The 25,269-nt window shown below is 37.7% G+C and overlaps 1 protein-coding gene across 1 annotated transcript in view; it reads right to left on the bottom strand.

Annotated features, from left to right (window-relative positions):
* The window catches only part of LOC150091326 (tudor and KH domain-containing protein homolog), a 68,506-nt gene extending 43,619 nt beyond the window's left edge, over positions 1-24,887 (bottom strand). Inside the window, exons 1-2 of the mRNA XM_090389997.1 lie at positions 24,592-24,887; positions 1,450-1,627 (exon numbers count right to left, since the gene is read on the bottom strand). Of these exons, the coding sequence (XP_090246123.1) occupies positions 1,450-1,627; positions 24,592-24,877 (464 nt within the window). The 5' untranslated portion in view covers positions 24,878-24,887. The remainder of the gene's footprint in view (positions 1-1,449; positions 1,628-24,591) is intronic.
* Between the last annotated feature and the right edge of the window lie 382 nt (positions 24,888-25,269).

The following is a 25,269-nucleotide window of genomic DNA, read 5'->3' as shown; positions in this document are numbered from 1 at the left end:
AGCACTATCATCAGCAAACATCAGGTCAGTCACATAGTGATCCTTGTCATATTGTATGCCCTGTCTGTTTCTGAATGCTTGCCTCATAATGGCGTCGACCACGATGTTGAAAAGCAACGGGGAGGCTACATCCCCTTGGCGGACTCCAGTTTGGATGGTAAATTCCTCAGATAAATCGTTCTGGATGCGCACCTGGCTGGTTAAACCGTTGTATGCAGTTTGGAGGAGTGTGATGACTTTTCGAGGTACATGTTCAACCTCTAGTAGTTTCCATAAGGCAGGCCGGTGAACACAGTCGAAAGCAGACTTGAAGTCAATGAAAACAATGACGGTTCGCTGTCCACACCGGATCCTCTCCTCCATCAGCTGACGAATGGCAAAGATTTGATCACAGCATCCTCGCCCGGGTCTAAATCCTGCCTGTTCTTCTCGACTGGTTTGCTCGCGATGTTTTTGCAGTCTTGACTGGATGATCTTCATAAAGACCTTTCCGATGATGGAAAGGAGGCTGATGCCACGGTAGTTCTTGCAGTCCCGGTTATCACCTTTCTTGTGGATCGGTACAATAATGGCTTTCCTCCATGTACCTTACTAACCAGTCCAAACATGTTGTTCCTTAGTGCACAACAGAGGAACAGGTTTTTGGATAATAATTTGTTTTCCAAGTTTCATTGAAATAAAGGAATCAAAAGAGAAACCCTTGGCATATGCTCCCCTCTCTGTCTCATAGACATTCTGTTTCTACTGCATGCCTTTTCTAGAGATACTTCCACAGGCACTGTTCTTTTAAATTGGCATCTGTAATTTCCTCTTCCCTCTCTTTCTGGAAAAACTTTCATTCACATGTATTTCCTGAATATTATAAACTACAGAAATTCAAGTCTGATGTTAATAAGTATCTTCTATCTTCTCAACTATCAACTCATGCAAGGTACTAAGTACTATAGATTCTGATACCTTTTGTGTTTGGGGTTTTCATTTTAAAAAAATTATTTTGAAATAAGAATAAAATTCAAGAATGACTACTAAGCTCACCAATGCAAGTGTTACAGTACAGGCCAAAGAGGTTCTTAGTAAAACAAATGGCACCTACTTTCCACTTCTAATTTTATGAATAAATGAAACCTATTTCAGTCTTGTTTTAAGACAAAAATAAAAATAAAACAAATCACCTTGCTAAGGTGATCTAAATCGCTCTTATGCACTGAAAATTTTGTTTATATTGAACTAAACATAAACATGTTTACATGAAAGTAGGGTAATACTTGTAACTTGGGTAACCATCAACCTGAAGCAAGACAGCAGCCTGAATTACGCCCCCCCTCCCACACCACCACAATCAGAGCATCCTAGAACACACAAATGCCCCCTAAATCTGGTTTGAAATGGAACATAACAAATTTATTTTTCTGAGAGTGGGGACATACAGGCAGCAATTTATATACTTACCTGATGTTATCTCCATTGCGACCTATAATACGTCCACAAGTTTTAACGGGAACAAGAATTTCTTCGGTAAGAATCTCAGGCTGCTCCAGAATAAGCTTATTGATCAGATACTCTGCTTCTTGAGTATCATCAGGAACACCTCTAATAACAGCAACCCTGTCTCCATCATCTTCACTACCTAAAATCACATTCAAATTTTGAGCTGGAAAAAATGTATTATAAGAACAGCTTAAACAAAAGCATACTTTAAGGTTAAAAAAAATTACCATAAAAAAATTTTGTAGTCTTGTAGCGTTTGTACTGACTGCTTTTATTATCAAACAAGTTCACTGGTTTTATTATCAAACCACTTTTTTCTACTTGTTATTTTAAAACACTGGAAAATTCTTGGGTTTTTTAATTCTCAGGCGGCTAAAAAATTTATGAATACACAACTCAATAAACTACATTAATAGATGCAGAAAATTTATGAATAAATAATAGATAGTTATTTATTCATAATTTTTTTAGCCAACAACTAAGAAATTACTTTTTTCTTTTCTTTTTCTATTATTAGTGCTAACTAAGTACAAGAGAGCTATGGTTTTTGAGTAACATACATGGTTATATGCATTGGTATATCTGATGCAATAAAACAGTTACAGTGAAGTTGTTAACACTGACCTAAGTGACACTGTAGAGTATAAGCAGAATTATATTTATGATTTACATTAATTTCTGTAATTGTATGTATACATAAAATTTTATGTTTCTGAATTTGCATAGGGAATGTTTGCTAAATTTATAATTAAAATACAGAGAATTAAATGGTCATGAAGACAGTTTTTTTTTAATTACCATACTGTTTTTTAATTTTAAATGGATTTTGTATTTAAAATTAGTTCAATAACATGGCAACTAATTTTAACCTTTTCAAAATTTAAATTCTGCAGGCATTAATTTATTAATGCCAGAAGGATTTAAAATGCAACAATCACAGTGGAAATAACAGGGCAATAAGTTTAATCACTTGTTGTCCTGTTATTGAACTAATTTTAAACAAATCACATTGCTAAGATGCTTTATTTAAAAGGTAAGACACTACTGTGTTTCAGGGCTTACTGGTTCCTTATGATAAATTAATATTTATGGAATTGTTATTGCAACTCTAATCAAAGAGAATAATATTTTATTGAATGAGCTTGAGTAAAATCAACACTGCTTATTTTTATTCTTCATTTGAATATTTTAAGTAAAAAAAAAAAAAAAAAAGGATCCAATTAAAATTGAAGACTTTGTAGCAGCAGTTTTATTTATGCTTTCTTGACTCAAACTGATCTTTTATATCAACATGACAACTAAGTCCTAAACCTGAAAAAGTTCTGAATACTGTGCATTCAACTTCGTCATCAAGGAAACCTTTTTTTGATAAATTTTCATTCCTTTGAATACACTACTTTATAAATGCCCCTACACACATGCATTTAACTAACCAAGGAGAAAGTAAAATGTCTAATGCTTGATTTTTGCAAAATTATGAAATAAATTAATAATTTATTAATTATAATTAACGTGCTACATGGTCACCTTAATTATAATTAACTGGGTAGACATCTCACAGAGAGCGAATACAATTGAATTATAGTACAGTGAAACTTCCCTTTAACGGACAGCTATGGGGAACGAGAATGTGTCCGTTAGAGAGAAGTGTCCGCTAACAAGTCTGAGGGAGAAAAAAAAAAAAAAAAAGAAAGAAAAATCGTTAAACGTTTAACGTAAAATTAAATTAAAATATATACAGATTTTGCACAATATTTTTGTAAATAATATACATACAATTGTGCTATGCATATTATGACTTTATCTTAAGAAAAATACATACAGCAATCACTTATTTTCTTCTGCACCTTCTTCCGGCTGATAATTTTGTTTTCAACATTTGTTTGGAGTGAAGAAACCATCGAAAGTTCTTCAGTAAGATACTTCAGCGGCGAAAAACATTTTTAAACGATTGATTTGTATGAGCGCTTCTTCTATTTTCATCGGTGGTTCGTCGTTAATATGTTCTTCGACAGAATGACCTCCTTCCATTTCTTCATCCTCATCAGGAACTTCTTGAAAAATATCGATGATAATGTCGTTGATATCTATAGCACCATCTTCTGTAGTGAGGTTCGAGTCTATATCTTTGTAGCCAGGGTCACTTGTAGCTGAAGTATCATACATTAACAATAGATGAAGTTCTTGTTCTTCTTGGTGCTCCACATTGCTGTTCACAACTTCAATTTTTGCGTTTGAGAAGCCAGACTTTACAAAACAGTTCACAACAGTTTGTTTTCTAATTGCGTTTGGAAATCCATTGAATCGATTTCCAAGATTTCCAATCCATTGACCTTGCAAAGAAAATCCACTGATTTTCTTTGCAAGGTCACTCGCACATGTTACATCGTTCATGTTTGCAATGAGATGTCTTAAAACACGTTTTCTGTAGTGAAGTTTAAAATTTTTTTATTATCCCTTGATCCAAGGGCTGACACTCTGCAGATGTGTTTGGTGGCAGAAAAACGATTTGAATGATACAATTCAATGTGTGGGTGAGATGCAGCATTATCCACGAAAAGAATAATTTTTCTGTTTTGACGAATCATGTTTTGGTTAAAGTGACTTATCCATTCGCTCATGATATCTCGTGTCATCCACGCTTTTTTATTAGACTTCCAGTCAACATCCAAAAGATTCAACTTTATGCCCTTGAAACAACGAGGATTTTGTGGTTTTCCTATAACAAGAGGTTGTTCAAAGTCTCCCAGCATATTTGTATACAATAGTACAGTCAAGCGTTCCTTAGAAATTTTTCCGCCCTGGCACTTTTCGTTTTTTAGACTCATTGTTTTTTCAGGAAGAGCTTTAAAAAAACAACCCTGTTTCGTCACAGTTGTAAATATCCTTAGCTTCAAAATCACGACATAAATCTTCCAATTTGACGGTCCACTCTGTTACAACCCCAGTATCAACAGATCCACCTTCACCACTTACGGTTTTCCAAGAAATTTTATGCCGAGTTTTGAACTTGTCTAGCCATCCCACAGAAGCTTTGAACTCATTTACTCCCATAGATTTTGCAACCTCCAAAGCCTTTTCCCTAATAATAGGCCCATTAATGGGAATTTTTTTAGCACGTGCACGACGAAACCACTCGTACGTAACATGTCAATTTGAAGTCCAACAGTTTTCGGGAATGATTTTTGAACCTGATCATTTCCGATTTTTGAACATGATCATTGCCAAAATTGTTTGAGCAGTTCATTTTTTTTCTTTAGGATGTCGCTTACCTGCGTCTTCCCAATTTTGAATTTTGCAGCGAGATTGCGAACGCTATTTTTTTGCCGATCATACGCATTAATGAGTTCTACTTTATCTTTTAAAGTTAAATGTTTACGAGAAGACATTGTGCACTTCACACGACACTGAACAAAACTGAAAACTGAAACTGAAAAGACGAAAGGCCGACCATATTCCCCCCCCCTGCCCACACCGAATTCATAAGAAGTTTTACACGTGCCTTAAAATTCTTGAAAAAGGGTTTAGAACCACGACGTAAACCTTGATAAAATTCGGAGAATCGGAAATAGAAAATAAACACACAATTGAGGCAATACGTGGAAGAAATGTTCCTAGAAAAAGGGCCGTGAACTCGCCCGCTGTCCGTTATGGGGAGATCAAATTAAGTGCTAATCTAAACGAAACAGTGCAGATTGCCTGTCCGCGTCCATTACAGAGAATGTCCGCTAGACAGAAGCTGCAAACACATTAAAACCAATGGAGGTGAGTTGGGGAATTTGAAAATGTCCGTTGTAGAGAGATGTCCGTTAACGAGAGGTGTCCGTTAGAAGTTTCACTGTATACCTTTAAAACATTAAATCGCAGACACCTTGAATACATATATACCATTAAAAAAATACTCCACGAGGAGGATTCCAAATTGGATGAATTATGAAGTTGCCAGATTACCTGGGCAGAAAATGGACGGCCTCCGTAGCCGAGTGGGCAGGAGCGGGAGTGCAGTAGCACACGCTCTTTGAGTAGACCGGGGTTCAAGCCCCTGACTGCTGAATACGGTCGATCTGCCAACCCGCACTGGACCAGCGTAGCAGATTATGGTCCATTTCCCTCAGCATGAATTGTTGAGGAGGCTTCCACCCTGCAGTGGGTTGATAATGGCTGCACTTTACTTTACTTTACTTTTACTGGGCAGAAAAAGACAGCATTGAGAAGTTACAGAGCAATAAAAAGTACAGAAACCTATAAGAGCTACAAATTGATCTGTAATAACGCCACAGAAAAGGTTAGGCTGGCAAAGGCAGCTTATGAGAAATCACTAACAAAGAAAGTGAAGAGGGGAGATAGGGATTTCTTTGATCACACATAAATGCAAAGAAGAGAAGGACAAACCAGATCAGACCCTTATGTAATGGACATGGATAGTATTAGATACCCCAGCTTATGTTGCAGATGAACTCAACAGTTACTTTGCAGATATTTACAGAAGAAAAACCCTTTATGTCAATGAGAAATTATGAGAGTGAAGTTGAAAAATATGTAATTAATGATATTGAAATTTCACGTGATTATTAAATGAAAAAAAAAAAAAAAAACGAACCTACCAGGCAAGTGAGGCTCCTGGAGTTGATGGCATATACCCTATAATTTTAAGAGAGGTGGCAAGTGAGTGCATTGAACCATTCAGGCTAATTATGAGAGCATCACTGGACTCAGGAGCAATTCCGTTGGATTGGAAAAGTGCCAATACATCCCCAATACGCAAGGGCAGTTCTAAGAGTGTAGTAGGAAATCACTGACCAGTCAGTCTAACTTCAGTAGTAGGGAAAATCATGGAGACAATGATCAAGGGTGGAATTCAGGATCATTTAATGAGAAATGGAATTCTGAAGGACACAGCATGGCTTTGTAAAGGAAAACCATGTTTAACAAATCTGGTCAGCTATTTTGATAGGGTCACTGGATTTAGGGAATAATTTCGACATTGGATTTCAGCAAAGCAATTGACTCAGTCCCACATGAGCTTACATGAGTTACTTTATAAGCTGGAACAGGTTGGAATCACAGGGAAAATCCTTAGATAGATAGCAGAATGACTTCAGGGCAAGAGACAGAAGGTGTGATAAATGGTTATTCCTCAGATTGGGATAATGCAAGAAGTGGGGTTACCCAAGGATCAGTACTGCGACCACTGTTGTTTTTGATTTTCTTAAATGACATCGATGAAGGGATAGAGAGTTAAATTTGCAGATGATGTACAGGTTGGTAGAATAGTTAATGATCACCGCCAAGAACTTCTTCAGAATGACCTAGATAGACTTCAGAGATGGTCAGAAAAGTGACAGCTATGCTTTAATTCAGCAAAAAGCAAAGTCTTACACCTGGGAAAGGTGTTAACCCTAAAATAACTTATACACTTAGTAGAGTTGGACTAAAGTCAGTAGTGGAAGAATGGGACTTGGGAGTTATGATATGGCCAGACGTGAAATTCTCTAAGCATTGTAGACAGGTTGCAAGGAAGACCCATGGCGTCCTATCGATGATTTATTGAACATTTGCTAGATAAGGATGTCATAATCCTATTATATAAGGCTACTGTTAAACGACAATTGGATTACTGTGTTCAAGTATGGAGACCGCACCTAAAAAAATACAGTGTTTTTTGAAAGGGTCTAAAGACGGGTAATTTGCCTGGTGAGATTGGCAAAAGGACATCCATATGAGGAAAGACTTTGAATATGTGAGTTGCACAGCTTGAAAACTAGGCACCTTAGATGCGACTTGATTGAAGTGTTTAAGGCTCTGAGTAGCAATTGTAAAATGAATGAGGATGGAATTTTCGTGGTTATAAATGATTCTAGAACTAGGGGACATAAATTCAAGTTACAGGGAGAGACGTTTAGACTGGATTGCAGGAACTTTTATTTTAGCCAGCGAGTTATAAATTACTGGAACAAGTTACCTATATGGGTGATAGAGGCTGACAGTTTGGGGAAATTCAAAGGTCAGCTGGATAGTTACCTACAGGAGGAGGGAAATGCATTGGTTGTCTATTTCCTTTTCTCTTATTATTTATTAATTATTTAATTTTATTTATTTATTATTCTTTTTTTTTTTTTTTGGCTAGTGCAGCATAAGCCTTAGTCTTTCTTGCACCTTATTGGCCATTACTTATACAGTCGATTCCGGTTATTTGGGCCACATCGGGACTAGTGCATTTTGGCCCGATTAAGCGGCTGCCCCAATTATCCAAAGTTTCACATATATAGCTAAAAATACAATGGATCTCCGCTTTACAATTGGTTCACTGTACTATCAAATAACATTACGATTGACTCACCGTAGTAAAGTACCATTCACTTATACGTGTAGTAAGCGCCGGTCATTGTAATCACGTTTGTGAATTGAATTTTAATTCTATTTAATTCTGCAGCGATTCTAATTAGCAAAAATAGGAGGAATATTATCCACAGGCTATAAAAGTAAAGATATATTAAGCACGAATTTAACCTTTATTACCTTACCAATTAAAAAATTAAATGATACGTGAAAATTGGAAGAATATTTTCCATAGGTTAGCAAATTAAAAATAAATTTACGCTTACGTGCATAGCTTAATTAGTACGTACTGTAATATACTGACTAGTTGACATTTCTGTTCATTGATATTTGTGGGTGGGGTTAAAATTTAAAACAGTAAAAAGATAAACAATCAATAACAAAGAACACGGCACACACAAATTGCAAGTAACACGATATGCGCAAGTGAGAATGGAGTAACAAGTTACGAAGCTTTAAAAATAGGAATGAAGAGTAGATTCTGAAAATTAATTTTTTTTATATGATTGAAGATTCCATAGAAGTGTAAACACATTTCACCATAATAAAACCCACCGAATTTGAGCTGTCGTCGCAAATTCAGTAAGATCGAGTTTACTATCCATTTATGATAGATTGCACTAACAGAAAAGCCCAATAAGCAGGCGATTGCTTTTTTATTGTTTTATGGTTGTGACCTCCAGAAATCCGACCGAACCACGTGGTGTGGTCAGAGACAATCGTGGGATAATCTCCAGTGCTGCAGTCTCCTGCCCCGATTAAACGGCATGTTGTCCCAATTAAGCGAAGTAAACTCTGGCTATTTTCTCAATTGGGTTCTGTTTTTTAAGATTTGCCCCAAATAAACGGCTACCCCGATTAACCGGTGGCCCAAATAACCGGAATCCACTGTACTAATACTATCATAAAATTTTACTGCATACATGATTATTTTAATCCTGTAGCAGATGTAATATTAAACCCAGTTCATCAACATAACAAATTAAATCTAAATATTAAAATATCTATTTAAATACTACAATATCTAGAATATCATGCTCAGGTTGCTGACAAACTGATTAGGTATTTTGCATCTACATTCACACATGAAGAATTCTTTAGGTAAATGGAAACCAGAAGGTTATCAAACTCTAACTGGGAGCTAAATGATTTTAAGAGTGAGGAAAGTGGAATAGAAATTGAAGCTAAAAATATCAAAAAGGCACCTAAGATGAATGGAATCTATACAATTATATTAAGGGAGGCAGAAAAGGAGTTAGGCAAATCCTTAGCTATAATTATGAGAGCATCTTTAGATTCAGGGAAGGTCCCTATGGACTGGAGATGTGTGAATGTATCTCCAATTTATCAAGGAGACCAAAAGGTGACAAGTAATTACAGACCTGTTGGCATAACTTCTGTTCAGGGAAAAATAATGGTATCACTGGTCAAAGTAATGCAAGGACCATCTGGACAGGAATGTAATTAAGAGGAAATCCAATGCATCTTGTCTGACTAATTGGACTGCATACTATGACACAGTTACAAGGGAACTGGATGCAAAAAATAATTCTGATATCATACACCTGGCAGTTTTTTTTTTTTTTTTTTTGTTTTTTTTTTGTGTAACAGTATCAAAAGCTTTCAGGAAAGCTATTCATACTGTTGCACAAAAAAAAAAAAAAAAACGAAAAAAACTTCTTTGCAAATAGGAGCAATGTGGCATTAAAGGCAAGTTACCGTTGGAGATAAAGTGACGGTTGACAGGGAACTGTTATTTATGGATACTGCTCTTCGTGGACTAATGTTATTAGTAGAATCCCCATGGTTCAGTGCTGGGCCCACTGGTTTGTATATTTATTAATGATATTGATGAAGGTATATTAGGCTCAATGTCAAAGTTTGCAACTGATAAAAAAAAGTTGACAGGATGGTTAATGAAAGAAATCGTGGTATGCTACTACAACAATATCTAGAAAAATTGGACAGATGGGATAAGAAATGGCAGTTCAACATTGACAAATGCAAGAACCATGTAACTGTGCAGTCAGATAAGTTCTCTGAGCACTGCAGACAGGCTTCCAGCAGCAGCTCATGGGGTTTTGTCTATAACATGCAGGAACTTTGCTGGCAGAGACAAAGAAGTGATTATCCCATTGTATAAGGCAGCGTTTCCCAAACTTTTTTAGTCATGGGATACTTTTCATCTCAGAACATATTCGCGGAACACTTATGAAACACAAGTTTAGCGGGATCCAAAGAACTATTTTGTAATATTTTATTACATATGACGCACTATGCATCGGGATCATCTATATTTCCAACACATGTAAAGCCAAAAATCAAACAACTGTCATCATACTTTAGTTTTGGTCTTTTATTAGTTAGTTCCTGTTTTTTCACTTTGGATTTTTGGAGAACAAAAGACTGCGATTGTTCATCCTCACTTTGAAGTATGACAATATTGTGTTCGTTTTCATCGACCACAGTTGCACTACTAGAAGTACTTTGCTTCTTATTTTAAAATTCCTTTTTTCAACCACAAATCCATGGTCATTTACTTTAATAATAATATTTTGAAATACTAATAATTATCAAAAAAAATTATACAAGGAAGTGAGTTTAGTTATGATATCGGTTCGCTTCCTCCTGTCCTTCAACCCATGTACTCCAGGCTAAATCGCATATGAATGGCATACTAGATCACCACATTGCTACTTTTTCATAGGTGTCATTACCTATACGCATACTTCTTTATGCAAAAGTCTGCCAAAATAAAGCGTTCTGCAGTCTATTCATTTGATTATTAGTCTATGCCAGTATATTAATAACTGAAAAAAAAAAAAAAAAAAAAAAAAAATTATGTTAAATATTATAATGGTACAAAAGCGGTGTATGCTACAAACATGCAAAATTTATTTATTTTACTTTTTTAATTATTAATTACGATTTTTTGCGGAACACTTGTTCACATCTCACAGTACACGAGTGTTCTGCGGAACACAGTTTGAGAAACACTTTGTTAAGGCAATGGTTAGGCCACATCTTGAGTACTGCATACAGGTTTGGAGGCCTCATTTCATGAAGGATGTAGGTCTGCTGGAACTGGTGCAAAGAAGGGCAATACATTTTTATTGTATAAAGATGTATGCAATAAAAAGTTCTTCAATGAGATTGGTGAAGGGTGGTCTTATCAAGAAAGGCTTCAGTTCTACAGATTGCAGCATTTGCAGACTAGAGACCTGAAAGATGATCTGATTGAGGCACTTAAGGACTTGAATGGATTGAGCAAGTCCACTGCTGATGGCATTCTTCTTCACACTACACAAGAGGACACAAATTCAAATTGAAGAAGGATGGTTGCAGAATATGTGTGCAAAAGTTTGCCTTCAGCCAGCAAGTGTTTGATTGTTGGAACAAATTTCCATCTATTATTGTGGAAATGGATACTTCGATTAAATTCAAGAAAGAAGTACGAAAATTATTGGAAGGAATGGACAGATAATGTAGGAAGGTTTTTTTTTGGCTGATGCTTTATAAGCTTGCTTTCTTGCATCATTTTCCACTACTAATACATGGGATGACTGGAAAAGAGTTGCCTGGTCTCGTGAATTAAGGTTCCAAGGCCATCGTGGTCTTGGACAGCAGCAATTCAATAGCAAACAGCTGAACCAGACTGTACGGTTGAATGAAAATAGGCCAGCAAGAGTGGTATCACAGTCTGGGAGATGTTTTCATTGACATCAGAGAGTCCCCTCATCCCTATTGAACACAATCTCACCACCCGATCCTACCTCAGCATTTTTTGAATAAAGTTTTGCCTTACATGGCAACAGTGTATCCAGATGGCACTAGATTTTGTCAACAAGACAATGCCTCGTGACAAAAGGCATGTGTTATGCAGGAATCATTTGAGGATCATGTCCAAGCATTTCTTGTACTGTCCTAGCTGCCAAATTCCCTCAACATCAATTCCATCAGACATTTGTGGGATGGAGGGAGAGGTCTTTCTGTCCAGCTGGTTCAGGATACCTGAACCAGCTGGACAGAATTGCTTTCTCCCTCTCCTCGCCGCCATTTTGAAAGGGGTACCCGTTTCTGAATCTCTACCACCAGACAATTTCATGAGCAATAACACTGAAAATTGCTGATGCCAGTCAACAGAAATGCTAAAAGGACAGAAACCACTCACTTCATCAATGGAATTATTTTTTCGAAACGATCCAACATTTTCACACTAATATTTTGCAGGAATAAATCACCCAGCAGAAGAGACACCTGCACTTAACCTATAACTATAACTTAACCGAGGCAAAGCAAAAAAGTAAATCACAAGTAATCAAATAATCACTTATAACTACACGATCTCACATTCAATATTGCCAATGCCCGTCAACAGAAATGCTAAAAAGACAGCAAATCACTCACCTCATCAATCGAATTATATTTTCTAAACGACCCAATATTTTCGAACTAATATTTCACAGGAAAAAAAAAAAAAAAAAAAAAAAAAAATCACCCAATACAACAGATACCTGCACTCAACTAAGGGAAACCAAAAAGTAAATCACAAGCAATCAAATACAAATAGGGGGAATTTTTTTTTTTCTGGGGACTTGCCCCCCACACCCCCAATACACATATTATTCAGTCTTTTCCAAAACTAAACAACCTTTTCTTTTTTTGTTTTTAATTATACATCCATAAAATTCAATAATCGGCTAATCAAATATTAACACCACACCACATTTCGAACATGACACTGGGCGGAATCAGCACCCGTCAATCACGGCCATATCGTCTAGATCAGTAAGAAATCGGGACACTGTACCCTTAACTGAATCTAGACCGATTTTGGTTTGCGAGTTGTTCAATGCAAGCATCTTCTGCTGCCCAATCTGGAATTTTAGCTCAATGTTTCTATTTTCCCTTTTTTATTTTTATTTTTTTTTTATGTAAACCCCAAACACGAGAGGTATTAGAACCCATAGTACTTAGTACCGTGCTTGAGTTGGAGGTTGAGAAGAAAAAAATAAGATATTTGTTGACACTAGACTTCAACTCTTGTAGACTGTAATTTTCAAGAAATACGTATGAAGGAAGGTTGTTCCAGAAAACAGCAGTTGAATGAATAAACGAGGAAGATGAAAAGTTGGTTCTGTGAGTTTGAAGTTGGACAGTAAATGGATGTTGGCTGGTAGCGCCACGTGTTTGGACTGTTTTGAAAGAGAGCGAGAATTATAGAAGCCAATTCAGAAAAACAGTACCCGTGGAATTATCAGCAGACACAGTGAGACATCGATCTATGAGACAGTGAGTGGAGAGACTCTGTTAGAGATGAATCATTAATTAACCTAACTGCCCTCTTCGGAATGGAATCAAGAAGCCTGAGAGAGGATTTGGGGGCACCACCCCAATTGTGGGAACAATATTCCATGGCAGGGCTGATTTGCGATTTATACAGAGTGAGCAGCTGTTTCGAAGAAAAGTAATGCCAAGAGCAAAAGAGAAAACCAAGTTTTTTAGATGCAGACGAAGCAATATTTGTAATGTGCTTGTGCCAAGTGAGATTGGAAGGCAGGATAATCCCCAAAAGAGATACAGTGAAACTTCTCCTAACGGACACCTCTCGTTAACGGACATCTCTCTACAACGGACATTTTCAAATTCCCCAACTCACCTCTATTGGTTTTAACGTGTTTGCAGCTTCTGTCTAGCGGACATTCTCTGTAACGGACGCAGACAGGCAATCTGCACTGTTTCGTTTAGATTAGCACTTAATTTGATCTCTCCTTAATGGACAGTGGGCGAGCTTAGGGCCCTTTTTCTAGGAACTTTTCTTCCACGTATTGCCTCAATCGTGTGTTTATTTTCTATTTCCGATTCTCTGAATTTTATCAAGGTTTACGTCGCGGTTCTAAACCCTTTTTCAAGAATTTTAAGGCACGTGTAAAACTTCTGATGAATTCGGTGTGTGCAAGGGGGGGGGGGAATATGGTCGGCCTTTCGTCTTTTCAGTTTCAGTTTTCAGTTTTGTTCAGTGTCGTGTGAAGTGCACAATGTCTTCTCGTAAACATTTAATTTTAAAAGATAAAGTCGAACTCGTTAATGCGTATGATCGGCAAAAAAATAATGTTCGCACTCTCGCTGCAAAATTCAAAATCGGGAAGACGCAGGTAAGCGACATCCTAAAGAAAAAAAATGAACTGCTCAAACAATTCTGGCAACATGGAAATGATCAGGTCCAAAAATCATTCCCGAAAACTGTTGGACTTCAAATTGACAATGTTACGTATGAGTGGTTTTGTCGCGAACGTGCTAAAGAAATTCCCATTAATGGGCCTATTATTAGGGAAAAGGCTTTGGAGGTTGCAAAATCAATGGGAGTAAATGAGTTCAAAGCTTCTGTGGGATGGCTAGACAAGTTCAAAACTCGGCATAAAATTTCTTGGAAAACCGTAAGTGGTGAAGGTGGATCTGTTGATACTGGGGTTGTAACAGAGTGGACCGTCAAATTGGAAGATTTATGTCGTGATTTTGAAGCTAAGGATATTTACAACTGTGACGAAACAGGGTTGTTTTTTAAAGTTCTTCCTGAAAAAACAATGAGTCTAAAAAATGAAAAGTGCCAGGGCGGAAAAATTTCTAAGGAACGCTTGACTGTACTATTGTGTACAAATATGCTGGGAGACTTTGAACAACCTCTTGTTATAGGAAAACCACAAAATCTTCGTTGTTTCAAGGGCATAAAGTTGAATCTTGAATGTTGACTGGAAGTATAATAAAAAAGCGTGGATGACACGAGATATCATGAGCGAATGGATAAGTCACTTTAACCAAAACATGATTCATCAAAACAGAAAAATTATTCTTTTCATGGATAATGCTGCATCTCACCCACACATTGAATTGTCCAACATTCAAATCGTTTTTCTGCCACCAAACACATCTGCAGAGTGTCAGCCTTTGGATCAAGGGATAATAAAAAATTTTAAACTTCACTACAGAAAATGTGTTTTAAGACATCTCATTGCAAACACGAACGATGTAACATGTGCGAGTGACCTTGCAAAGAAAATCAGCATCCTAGATGCGATTCAATGGATTTCCTCTTCAGTAAACGCAATTAGAAAACAAACTGTTGTGAACTGTTTTGTAAAGTCTGGCTTCTCAAATGCAAAAATTGAAGTTGTGAACAGCAATGTGGAGCACCAAGAAGAACAAGAACTTCATCTATTGATAATGTACGATACTTCAGCTACAAGTGACCCTGGCTACAAAGATATAGACTCGAACCTCACTACAGAACATGGTGCTATAGATATCAACGACATTATCATCGATATTTTTCAAGAAGTTCCTGATGAGGATGAAGAAATGGAAGGAGGTCATTATGTCGAAGAACATATTAACGACAAACCACAGATGAAAATAGAAGAAGTGCTCATACAAATCAATCGTTTAAAAATGTTTTTCGCCGCTGAAGTATCTTACTGAAGAACTTTCGATGGTTTCTTCACTCCAAACAAATGTTGAAAACAAAATTATCAGCCAGAAGAAGGTGCAGAAGAAAATAAGCACAATTGTATGTATATTATTTACAAAAATATTGTGCAAAATCTGTATATAATTTAATTTAACATTAAACATTTAACGATTTTTCTTTCTTTTTTTTTTTTTTCTCCCTCAGACTTCTTGTTAGCGGACACCTCTCTAACGGATACATTTTCGTTTCCCATGGCTGTCCGTTAAAGGGAAGTTTCACTGTATATCATTTTGCCTAGAAATCAGAGTGTCACTAAAGATAAGCATAGAAGCAGAAGAATCCTTTATGTGAGACATAAGACAAGACTGATTTTTTGAAGGATTGAAATCAACTAAGTTGTCTCTGCCCCACTGGAGAATTACCTGGAGATCGGCATTTAAGGAATTGTTAGCAGATTTTTGAGAAGTTGAAGTGATTGAGCAGGGCTAGGTTTCTCAAAATGGAAAGTGGAATGCAATGTGCTATCATCGGCAAAACTATGGATAGGATTTCCAGTCAATGAAAGAAGGTCATTAATATACAAGAGGAAAAGAGTGGGGAAAAGAACTGAACCTTGGGGGACACTGGCATTAGTGGATAAGTTAGAAGACAGAGAGCCATCTACCATCACCCTCAGTGAGCGATCAGAGAGAAAACTGGATAACCAATTACAAAAAACAGATGGCAAACTACAAGATGGAAGCTTGTTTAGAAGACCTTTATGCCAAACACGATCGAAAGCCTTTGAGATGTCAAGAGCAACTACTTGTGTTTCACAGACCTTTCCATTAAATTTGTCCATAAATGGGTAACATAAGCCATATTATCACCAGTGGATCAACATTGACAGAATCCATACTGGTGATTGTTGATCAGAAGGAAGGTGTCTAGATAGTTTAAGATCTGGGGGTTAATTGATTTCTCCATTACTTTAGAAAGAGAAGTAATTGCAATGGGACGATAATTGAATGGGAAGGATTTGTCGCCCTTTTTAGGACCTGGCTGGATATGAGCAAATTTCCAAGCAGAGGGAAAAACACCTTTGGAATAAGAAAGTGAAAAAAGGTGGCAAAGAATAGGAGTAAGTTCAGGAGCACAGGTTTTGAGAATAAGTCGAGAAATACCATTAGGACATGGAGCTTTCTTAGCAACAAGATTCGTCAAAATCCTTCTGACATCCTTTTGATGGAAGACTACAGGAGGCATAGAATGGAGCATGTTGGAAATGGTAGGAGGTGTTTTACCAAGATCATTAATACATAAGTAGGAAGAAAATGGGATGCTAGCAGGTCAGCTTTATCCTTTGCCGAAGTGACAACAAAACCATCTGGTTTGGACAGAGGTGGGAGAAGAGATGGGCAAAAGCTGTGGCCAATAGCTTTGGCAAGAGACCAGAATGCTTGGCTACCATTACGGCAAGAAGCAAGTTTTCTACTCTTAGCCTGTTGAAACTCTAGTTTGGCCTGATTAATAACTAGCTTTACAATTGTTGCAAGCTTTGGTGTAGGCAGAAAATGAAACTGAAGAATTAGAAACAAGCCAATTACAATATGCAACATTCTTCTCTTGAACAGCTTTAGCACATTTATTACAAAAACAAGGTTTAGATAAAGGACGAGATTTCAAAGTGGAGTGTGGGATAAAGGATTCCAATCCTGCAAGAATAATTTCACTGACACGATCTGAGCAAACGTTGACATCAGAAGTTTTGAAACAGTAATCCAACCAAGGAAAAGAAAACTCACAGGTCATCCCATTTTGCATTCTTGTAATGCCAAACAACATGAGATTGGGAATAGCCATGAGATAAAGGCTCCATCGGAGAAGAGACAATCACCAAGTTGTGATCTGAAGTGCCTAAAGGACCTCTCACTTCAACCGTGTACTAGAGGATCAAGCGTGCTGGCTGTATGATTAGGATTGTTCTGTATTTTTTGTAGGTAAATGAACAATCTGTGCAAGGTTGTTAGTAATTGCAAAAATCCTCAGCATCACGACCAGCTGGATCTGTGTGACTAGAAAACGGAAACCAGCTGGAGTTGTGAACATTAAAATCACCAGGGAAAATTACCTCACTGTTAGGGAAGTGGGACTGGAGAGAGTCAAATTGCAAAGAGAGGAAATCAAAGAGCTCCAAGTGATTAGTGGAGTTGGGAGAACGGTAGAGATAACAGATGAATTTGACACAATGAAGTAGAGAGATTTTAAGCCAGAGAAGATCAGAGAGGAGATTCCAAATTGCCATCTCTCTAAACGGGAATATCAGAATGGACATATGCACAAGTACCACCTTTCAGGCGAAAGGAATCATACAACGAATAATTTGGGCATCTGAGATCAGTAGTTGAATCAACCGATAACTGAGATTCTGTCAGAAAAAGTACATGGGGTTTGGCAGACTGCAAGTGGAAATGGACATCGTTGAGATTAGAATTGAGACCACGTATATTTGTGAAATGAATTAGGAAGTGCTTGGGAGATTTAGATCTTTTCACAGATAAGCTTGCTCTATTAGTTTGACAATTCATGGTGTATTCAATAGTAAGAAAAAGTGAGTGGGACAAGCTGTATGAAGTAATGAAATTTTTGGATATAGTATACACATGGTAAGAATATACCCTGATCCTTGACATAACGTGGCCTTGACAATGCTCCCCGCATACACTCTACTCTGACTCCCTCCAGTCACTATCTGGCAGAGTAGAGGTAGCAAGATTATATACAATAGCTGATCAGGAAGCCTCCTAGAGAGTTACCAATAGGTTCTGTCTGGTGTACTAACTACCGGCCAGCCTGCGAACACCGTTTTAGAGCTGTACCCTCGAAATGTAAGGAAGATTGGATCCCGCCACGATGTTCATCCTAACCTGAAAAGTCATCAATCATACTGCATGATGGAAGAGATAGGGAAGGGTTGACCGGAACTTAGCTCTAGAAACTAAACATGGGTTCCACCACTTCGCCTCCAATAAGCAAAGTGGTGGTATTGCACCGGTTGATGAGAGTCATCTACCACCTAGTACTGCCTGGTAACATAGAGGGGCGGCATTCCTCCATGTGGTGTGTACACCACACCTCGACCCCTGCTTAAGTTGGTTCACACTTTTGTGGTCACCTGCCATGTACTTTTGCATGGAGGTTACACCCAGGATTACTAACAGTCCCACCATCATGAAGGTGAAAGCAGAGGATCTGGCTGTCACAGACCATCCGGACTTCACCGAAATTGGGTCCACTTGACTTGAGTGTCACCCGAATATCAGTTCGATCAGCGTTTTAGACTCCCAGGTAGCAAGTACAGCTTGTCTGGCATATCTGAGAGAATGTCTGTGACAACTTCAAGGACCATTTTCACTTACGTGGATATTTCTTCCTTTTTTCCTTCTGAGGGGATTTAGATTTCTCATCTTCAATTGAAGAATTGTCTAAAACAGCTTGCGCATTTAGCATGTTTCCAGGAAAATGAATTATCATTCCTGGTTGCATTCTCGGATGGTAATATAATAATAAAAAATTCCTTTTCTTTATCCTTCATGGACAGAGAGCCATCTTCAGCTGAATCCAAAATGTCATTTAGTTTTAAGGGAATTTTGGATTTGCTTGTAGAACTTTTGGGGTCCATTCTGCTTGGGGAAGAAAAAAAAAAGTAAGTAAGTACATACACATGAATGTATCATAAGTATGTACATAGCTATGTATGTATACAGGTAAGAATGAATATATATCTTGTATTGCATATATGTGCAAACTAAATGAATCACAGTCATATTATCCTTGCCATCAGACATTTTTCTATGGAAATGCCTTGCATCCTAAATATAGGGCACTGATTTCTAAATGCATATAACTAGCAGCCGGCCTGCACTCAAGCATTTAACTCAAGCACATTTCAGTTGGTAAACTTGAAACTTATACTAGTTAAAATGTCATGCTTTTTGATTAAAATAAACATTAAAAAATGATAGTTTGAGAATTGACAAATATCGAAACACTTACCTGTTTAAATAGGGTTTGTGTGGAAACTGAAACTCAAAAATTTTGCTTATTTGAAAAGTGCCGACAACAAAGCTATAACTTAAAAGCCACAAACAGCAAGTATATTTTCTCCAAAGACTCCTGGAACACATAGGCATGGTAGTTTTCCGTTTTCTATGTGGGCTCATTTTCCATGAATATTTTTTTAGGTGGACTATACAAAGGATGCTGGGCATAAATGGGTTAAGAAGACCATCACTGCTGTTAAAATCTATAAAATAATGAATGTGCATTCATGCCTTAAAAATTACTTTCATTTCTGTATGTAGAGGTGCTTTCCTTTTTTAGTCACCGTCACTGGTCACATTTCCTCCATTCCTAGGTGAAAGAATTCCCAGAATTTAAAAACAGATGCACGTGTTAGGGTGGCTAAGAGGAAGAGCAGGTGCATGTATACTTGCGTGTACACCAATGCTAGGAGTTTAGTAAATAAATTTGATGAATTTGAGGTATTGCTCAAAACATCAAAGGCAGATATTATTGGGATTTCAGAGACGTGGTGTCACACAGATATAAGGAATGCAGAACTGGAATTTGGGGAGTACAATGTCTACAGAAAGGAGAGACAGGATAGGAAGAGAGGAGGGGTTATGCTATTAGTTAAGAAACATAAAATCCAAGGAAGTGAAGCCAGTCGACATCGCTGGACAGTGCAATGTCGAGTCAGTTTGGTGTGACATAAGCATTGGGAGATCAAAATTGAGAGTAGGAGTGTGCTATAGGCCTAATGACTCTGATGAGTATAATAAGAAACTGTACAAGGAAATAGAGTGGGCCAGTAAATCAGAGAGGCTTATAATGGGGGATTTTAATTTCCCAGATATTGACTGGAATTTGGTGGCTGGTCACTCACACACTAGAAAAGGCTTTTGTGGATTTATTGGATGATTGTTTTCTACATCAGCATGTTCGGGAGGCAACTAGAGGGAGTAATACTCTTGATTTGATTATCAGTAGTGATTCTTCATGCATTAAGAATCTGCAGATAAATGAACCACTAGGTGAGAGTGATCACAGTGTTCTGAAGTGGGAGTTACTCAAAGAGGTAACTACCATTAGGGGTAAAGGGAAGGGGTATTGCTTTCGTAAAGGCGACTACGATGGACTGAGACAGTATTTAAATTCTATACAGTGGGATCAACTGATGATGTTACCAACAGCAAATTCAAAATGGGAAGCATTCAAAGAACTTATCTTGGAAGCTACTAGGCTTTACATACCAACTAAGAAATATTGTTCAAGGTTTAGGCCTAAATGGATATCAGATGAACTAATGAGGCATATGGCAGAGAAGAAAAATGCATGGGATACATACAAATTAACACGTGACACAGAAGCCTATGATAGATACAAATTGATCTGTAACCAAGTTACAAAGGAGGTTAGGCAGGCGAAGGCAGATTACGAGAAATCTTTGGCAAGGGATGCAAAGAAAAACAGCAAAGAGTTCTTTACTTATGTAAACTCTAGAAGGAAGGGGATAAATCAGATTGGTCCACTTGATATCAATGGGTCAACTGTTGATGACCCTGCTCAGGTAGCTAACAAACTAAATGAATATTTTGCATCGACATTCACACACGAGGAGTTATTCAGCGAGGGGAATGCCAGAGGTGTATTCAACTCTAGCAGTAAGCTAAAGAATCTTGTAATAACTGAGAGTAAAGTGGAGGAGAAATTGTTGAAGACAAACACAAGAAAGGCACCTGGGGGGATGGGATCTATCCAGTTATATTAAAGGAGGCAGCAAAGGAAGTAAGCAAACCCTTCGCCATAATTATGAGAGCTTCCTTGGACTCAGGGGAGGTACCCATGGACTGGAGATGTGCAAATGTGACCCCAATTCACAAGGGAGGATCAAAGGCTGACACAAGTAATTATAGACTTGTGAGTTTAACTTCTGTTCCTGGAAAATTAATGGAGGCACTGGTTAAAGAAGCACTGCAGGATCATCTAGACAAGACTTCGGTTATAGCTCGGACACAGCATGGTTTTGTTAAGGGGAAGTCTTGCCTGACCAATTTGATTGGATACTATGATGCAGTCACAAAAGAACTGGATGCAGGGAATAGCTTTGATATTATATACTTGGATCTTAGAAAGGCTTTTGATACTGTTGCACATGGAAGACTGCTGCACAAAGTGGAGCAGTGTGGCATTGGAGGCAAATTGCTGCTATGGATAAAGGGGTGGTTGAGGGGGAGAAGACAGAGAGTGGTAATTAATGGAAACTGCTCATCATGGACTAATGTTATTAGTGGAGTCCCTCAAGGTTCAGTATTGGGTCCTTTATTGTTTTCTGTATTTATAAATGATATTGATGATGGTATATCAAGCTTAATGTCCAAGTTTGCAGACGATACAAAGGTTGGCAGGGTTGTCAAGGACACTACTGACACTATGCTGCTGCAACAGGATCTGGAAAGGTTGAGCAGATGGGCTGAGAGGTGGCAAATGAAGTTTAACATTGACAAATGTAAAGTACTACATATGGGAAACAGCAACCCCAGAGCAACGTATCAACTCTGTGGTACTACACTGACAGTGGTAGAGAATGAAAGGGACCTGGGGGTGGTTGTGCAGGCAGATATGAAGTTCTCTGAGCAGTGCAGACGGGTGCAAGAGTAGCTCATGGTGTATTGTCAATGATATATAGGAATTTTTCTAGCAGGGATAAGGAGGTGATTATTCCCTTGTATAAGACAATGGTCAAGCCACACCTAGAGTACTGTATACAGGTCTGGAGGCCTCATTTCAAGAAGGATGTAGAGCTGCTGGAACGAGTACAGAGAAGGGCAACAAGATTAGTGAATGGAACAAAGGGGTGCTCTTACGAAGAAAGGCTTAAGTTTTGCGAATTACAGTGTCTGGAGACTAGGCACCAGTGAGGTGATCTGATAGAGGTGTACAAAGCCTTGAATGGTTTGAGCATGCTCAATGCTGATGGGATTCTTCCTCTTGCTCAGAATAATCACCTGAGGGGGCATAAATTCAAATTGAGGAAAGACAGATGTAGGATAGATGTGCAGAAATTTGCCTTTAGCCAGCTGGTGATTGGTAGGTGGAACAGACTCCCTTGTCGTGGAAGTCGATAGCCTAAATAAGTTTAAGGCTCAGCTGGACAGGTATTTCGAATGAACAGAGGGGTGAAGTGGAAGTGGTTATTTTTTATTTATTTATTTTACTTTATTTTTTTTTTGGCTGATGCTGCATAAGCTTGCTTTCTTGCATCAAATGCCTCTACTAATGCTAATGCTAATTTCCACTCACCTTTATATACAGTTTGTTTGTGTGTGTGTTTAATTATTATGAGGCTTCAGTGTATTGTCTGTAAAACACCTGTTTGCTGAAAGAAAAATCACAAGCTTTGGGAGATAAAAACAAAGCAATCCTTTCACGAAACATACTAATTCAGCCACATTCGGAAAAAAAAAAAAAAAAGCCAATAAAAATTAAACATGGCATTCCGGAGTTATGAATGGTCTTTTCCACAGAACCATTTTTTGTCCATGTGGGGATGAAAAGTGGGTTATATCCGACACCTACTGTTTCCTAAACGATAAAATTACATCCTCCACGACCGACAGTAAGACCCACATTTGTAATCCATTGTGTTCCACAATGTCGATTAAAATTCACTAATAAAATGTTAGTGCTTTTGCGCTATGTTTTACTTGTAGTGATCTGTTCAAGTCGATAATTGGCATCGTTTTAATTGTATCTCACATCGTGAATCAACAGGATCATCTAGACAAGACTGCAGCAATAATTCAGACACAGCATGGGTTTGTTGAGGGGAAGTCTTGTCTGACAAATTTGATAGGATATTATGATGTGGTTACAAAGGAACTGGATGCGAAAAATAATTTTGATACAATATATTTGGATTTCAGGAAAGCTTTTGACACTGTTGCACATGGAAGACTATTGTACAAATTGGAGCAGAATGGTATTAAGGGTAAGTTGCTACAATGGATAAAAGGATGGTTAAGTGGGAGATGACAGAGGGTGGTAATCAATGGGTGCTGCTCTTCTTGAACTAATGTTATTAGTGGAGTCCCACAGGGTTCGGTGTTAGGTCCACTTTGTTTTGTATATTTATCAATGATACTGATGAAGGTATATCAGGCTTAATGTCGAAGTTTGCAGATGATACAAAGGTTGGCAGGGTTGTTAATGACAGTAATGGCAGTGTGCTACTGCAACAGGATCTAGATAATTTGGGCAGATGGGCTAAGAAGTGGCAACTGAAGTTTAACCTTGACAAATGCAAAGTACTACATATGGGTAGAAGTAACCCCAGAGAAATGTACCAACTGTGTGGTACTACACTTAAGGTGGTAGAAAATGAAAAAGACCTGGGAGTAATTGTGCAGGCAGATATGAAGTTTTCTGAGCAATGCAGACAGGCTGCCAGGGCAGGTCATGGCGTTTTGTCAATGATATATAGGAATTTTGCTAGCAGGGAAAAGGAGGTGATTATCCCTCTGTATAAGGCAATGGTCAGGCCACGGCTTGAGTACTGCGTACAGGTCTGGAGGCCTCATTTTAGGAAGGATGTAGATTTACTTGAGCGTGTACAGAGAAGGGCAACAAGATTGGTGAGGGGAATGAAGGGATCCTCTTACCAAGAGAGGCTTAAGTTCTGCAAATTGCAGTGGCTGGAGACTAGGCACCTGCACTGAGATCTGATTGAGGTATATAAGGCCTTGAATGGGTTGAGCACACTGAATTCTGATGGGATCCTTCCACTTGTTCAGATTACGAACCTAAGGGGGCATAAATTCAAATTAAGAAAGGACAGATGTAGAATATGATAGGTTGAATAAATTTAAGGAGGAACTGGACAGGCATTTGGAGGGAATGGTGTGATTTTTTTTTTTTTTTTTGGCTGATGCTGCATAAGCTCATACATTTGCTTTCTTGCATCACATGCCACTACTACTACTATTCACGATTTGCCGAGGTATTAGGGACTAACATCTTGTGGGTATGGGCTTAGCACACCCAGGGTCCTGAGCTGGATATCATCATTTTCCTTTCTTGGTGATTCGTTTCTACTTCTGACACTCTCTCTCTCTCAGGGTAACTTGGGAATTTTTTTTGGCTTGTGCAGCATAAGTCGTAAGCTTCTTGTGCCATATGGCTGCTAATAATAATAATAAAAGTAACGCTTTATAACGCTAACAATTAAGCTTTTAAAATAAAAAAAAAAAAAAACTTACCTTTTATTGGATCCTCAAAATTAATTTTTGTATTGGTCTTTTGTTGTATTTCTTTAATAGTGCAACCGCTACGCCCAATAACAGTTCCTACTACAGCCTTAGGAACTTTAATACGAATAACACTGTGATGAGAAATCCTCACATCGTTCTCTTCATTTTCTGAATAAACATCATCGTCATTTTTCATCAGTAAATACAAAAGAGCAGCCGACACACTAACACTTAAGAAGCCAATACCGGCAACCACAACCCCATTTTTAAAATTCCAAGCCATACCGGATGGCATGAGAAAAAAAAAATAATAATAAAATAAACAAAAGAGTCTAATATATTAAATAAATAAATTACCGAAACCACTTTTCACACTCCAAACACTCGACATACACAAAATTACCTCCATTACACGCCACTGAAGTAAAAAAAAAAAAAAGAAAGACAGAAATTATATAATAATAAACTACATTACACGGCCCTCTAGTATCCAGATTTAAATTTACAATTTAATTTAATTTTAAAACAAGATATTGACGCCCACAGCAGCAATATTTATTTTAAAATAAGATTATTATATACAGTAATTATAATTTTATTATTATTATTTTTTTTTACCATTATTAGCCATATGGTGCAAGGTAGCCAGAGCCTTATGCTGCACCAGCCAAAAGAAAAAAAAAAATT

This window comes from Mastigoproctus giganteus, chromosome 1 (assembly GCF_048544385.1).
Source record: "Mastigoproctus giganteus isolate SK-2022 chromosome 1, ASM4854438v1, whole genome shotgun sequence".
In the NCBI taxonomy this organism is placed as follows: domain Eukaryota; kingdom Metazoa; phylum Arthropoda; class Arachnida; order Uropygi; family Thelyphonidae; genus Mastigoproctus; species Mastigoproctus giganteus.
The sequence above is the reverse complement of the archived record's forward strand: the minus strand, read 5'-3'. Positions and strand labels throughout refer to the sequence as shown.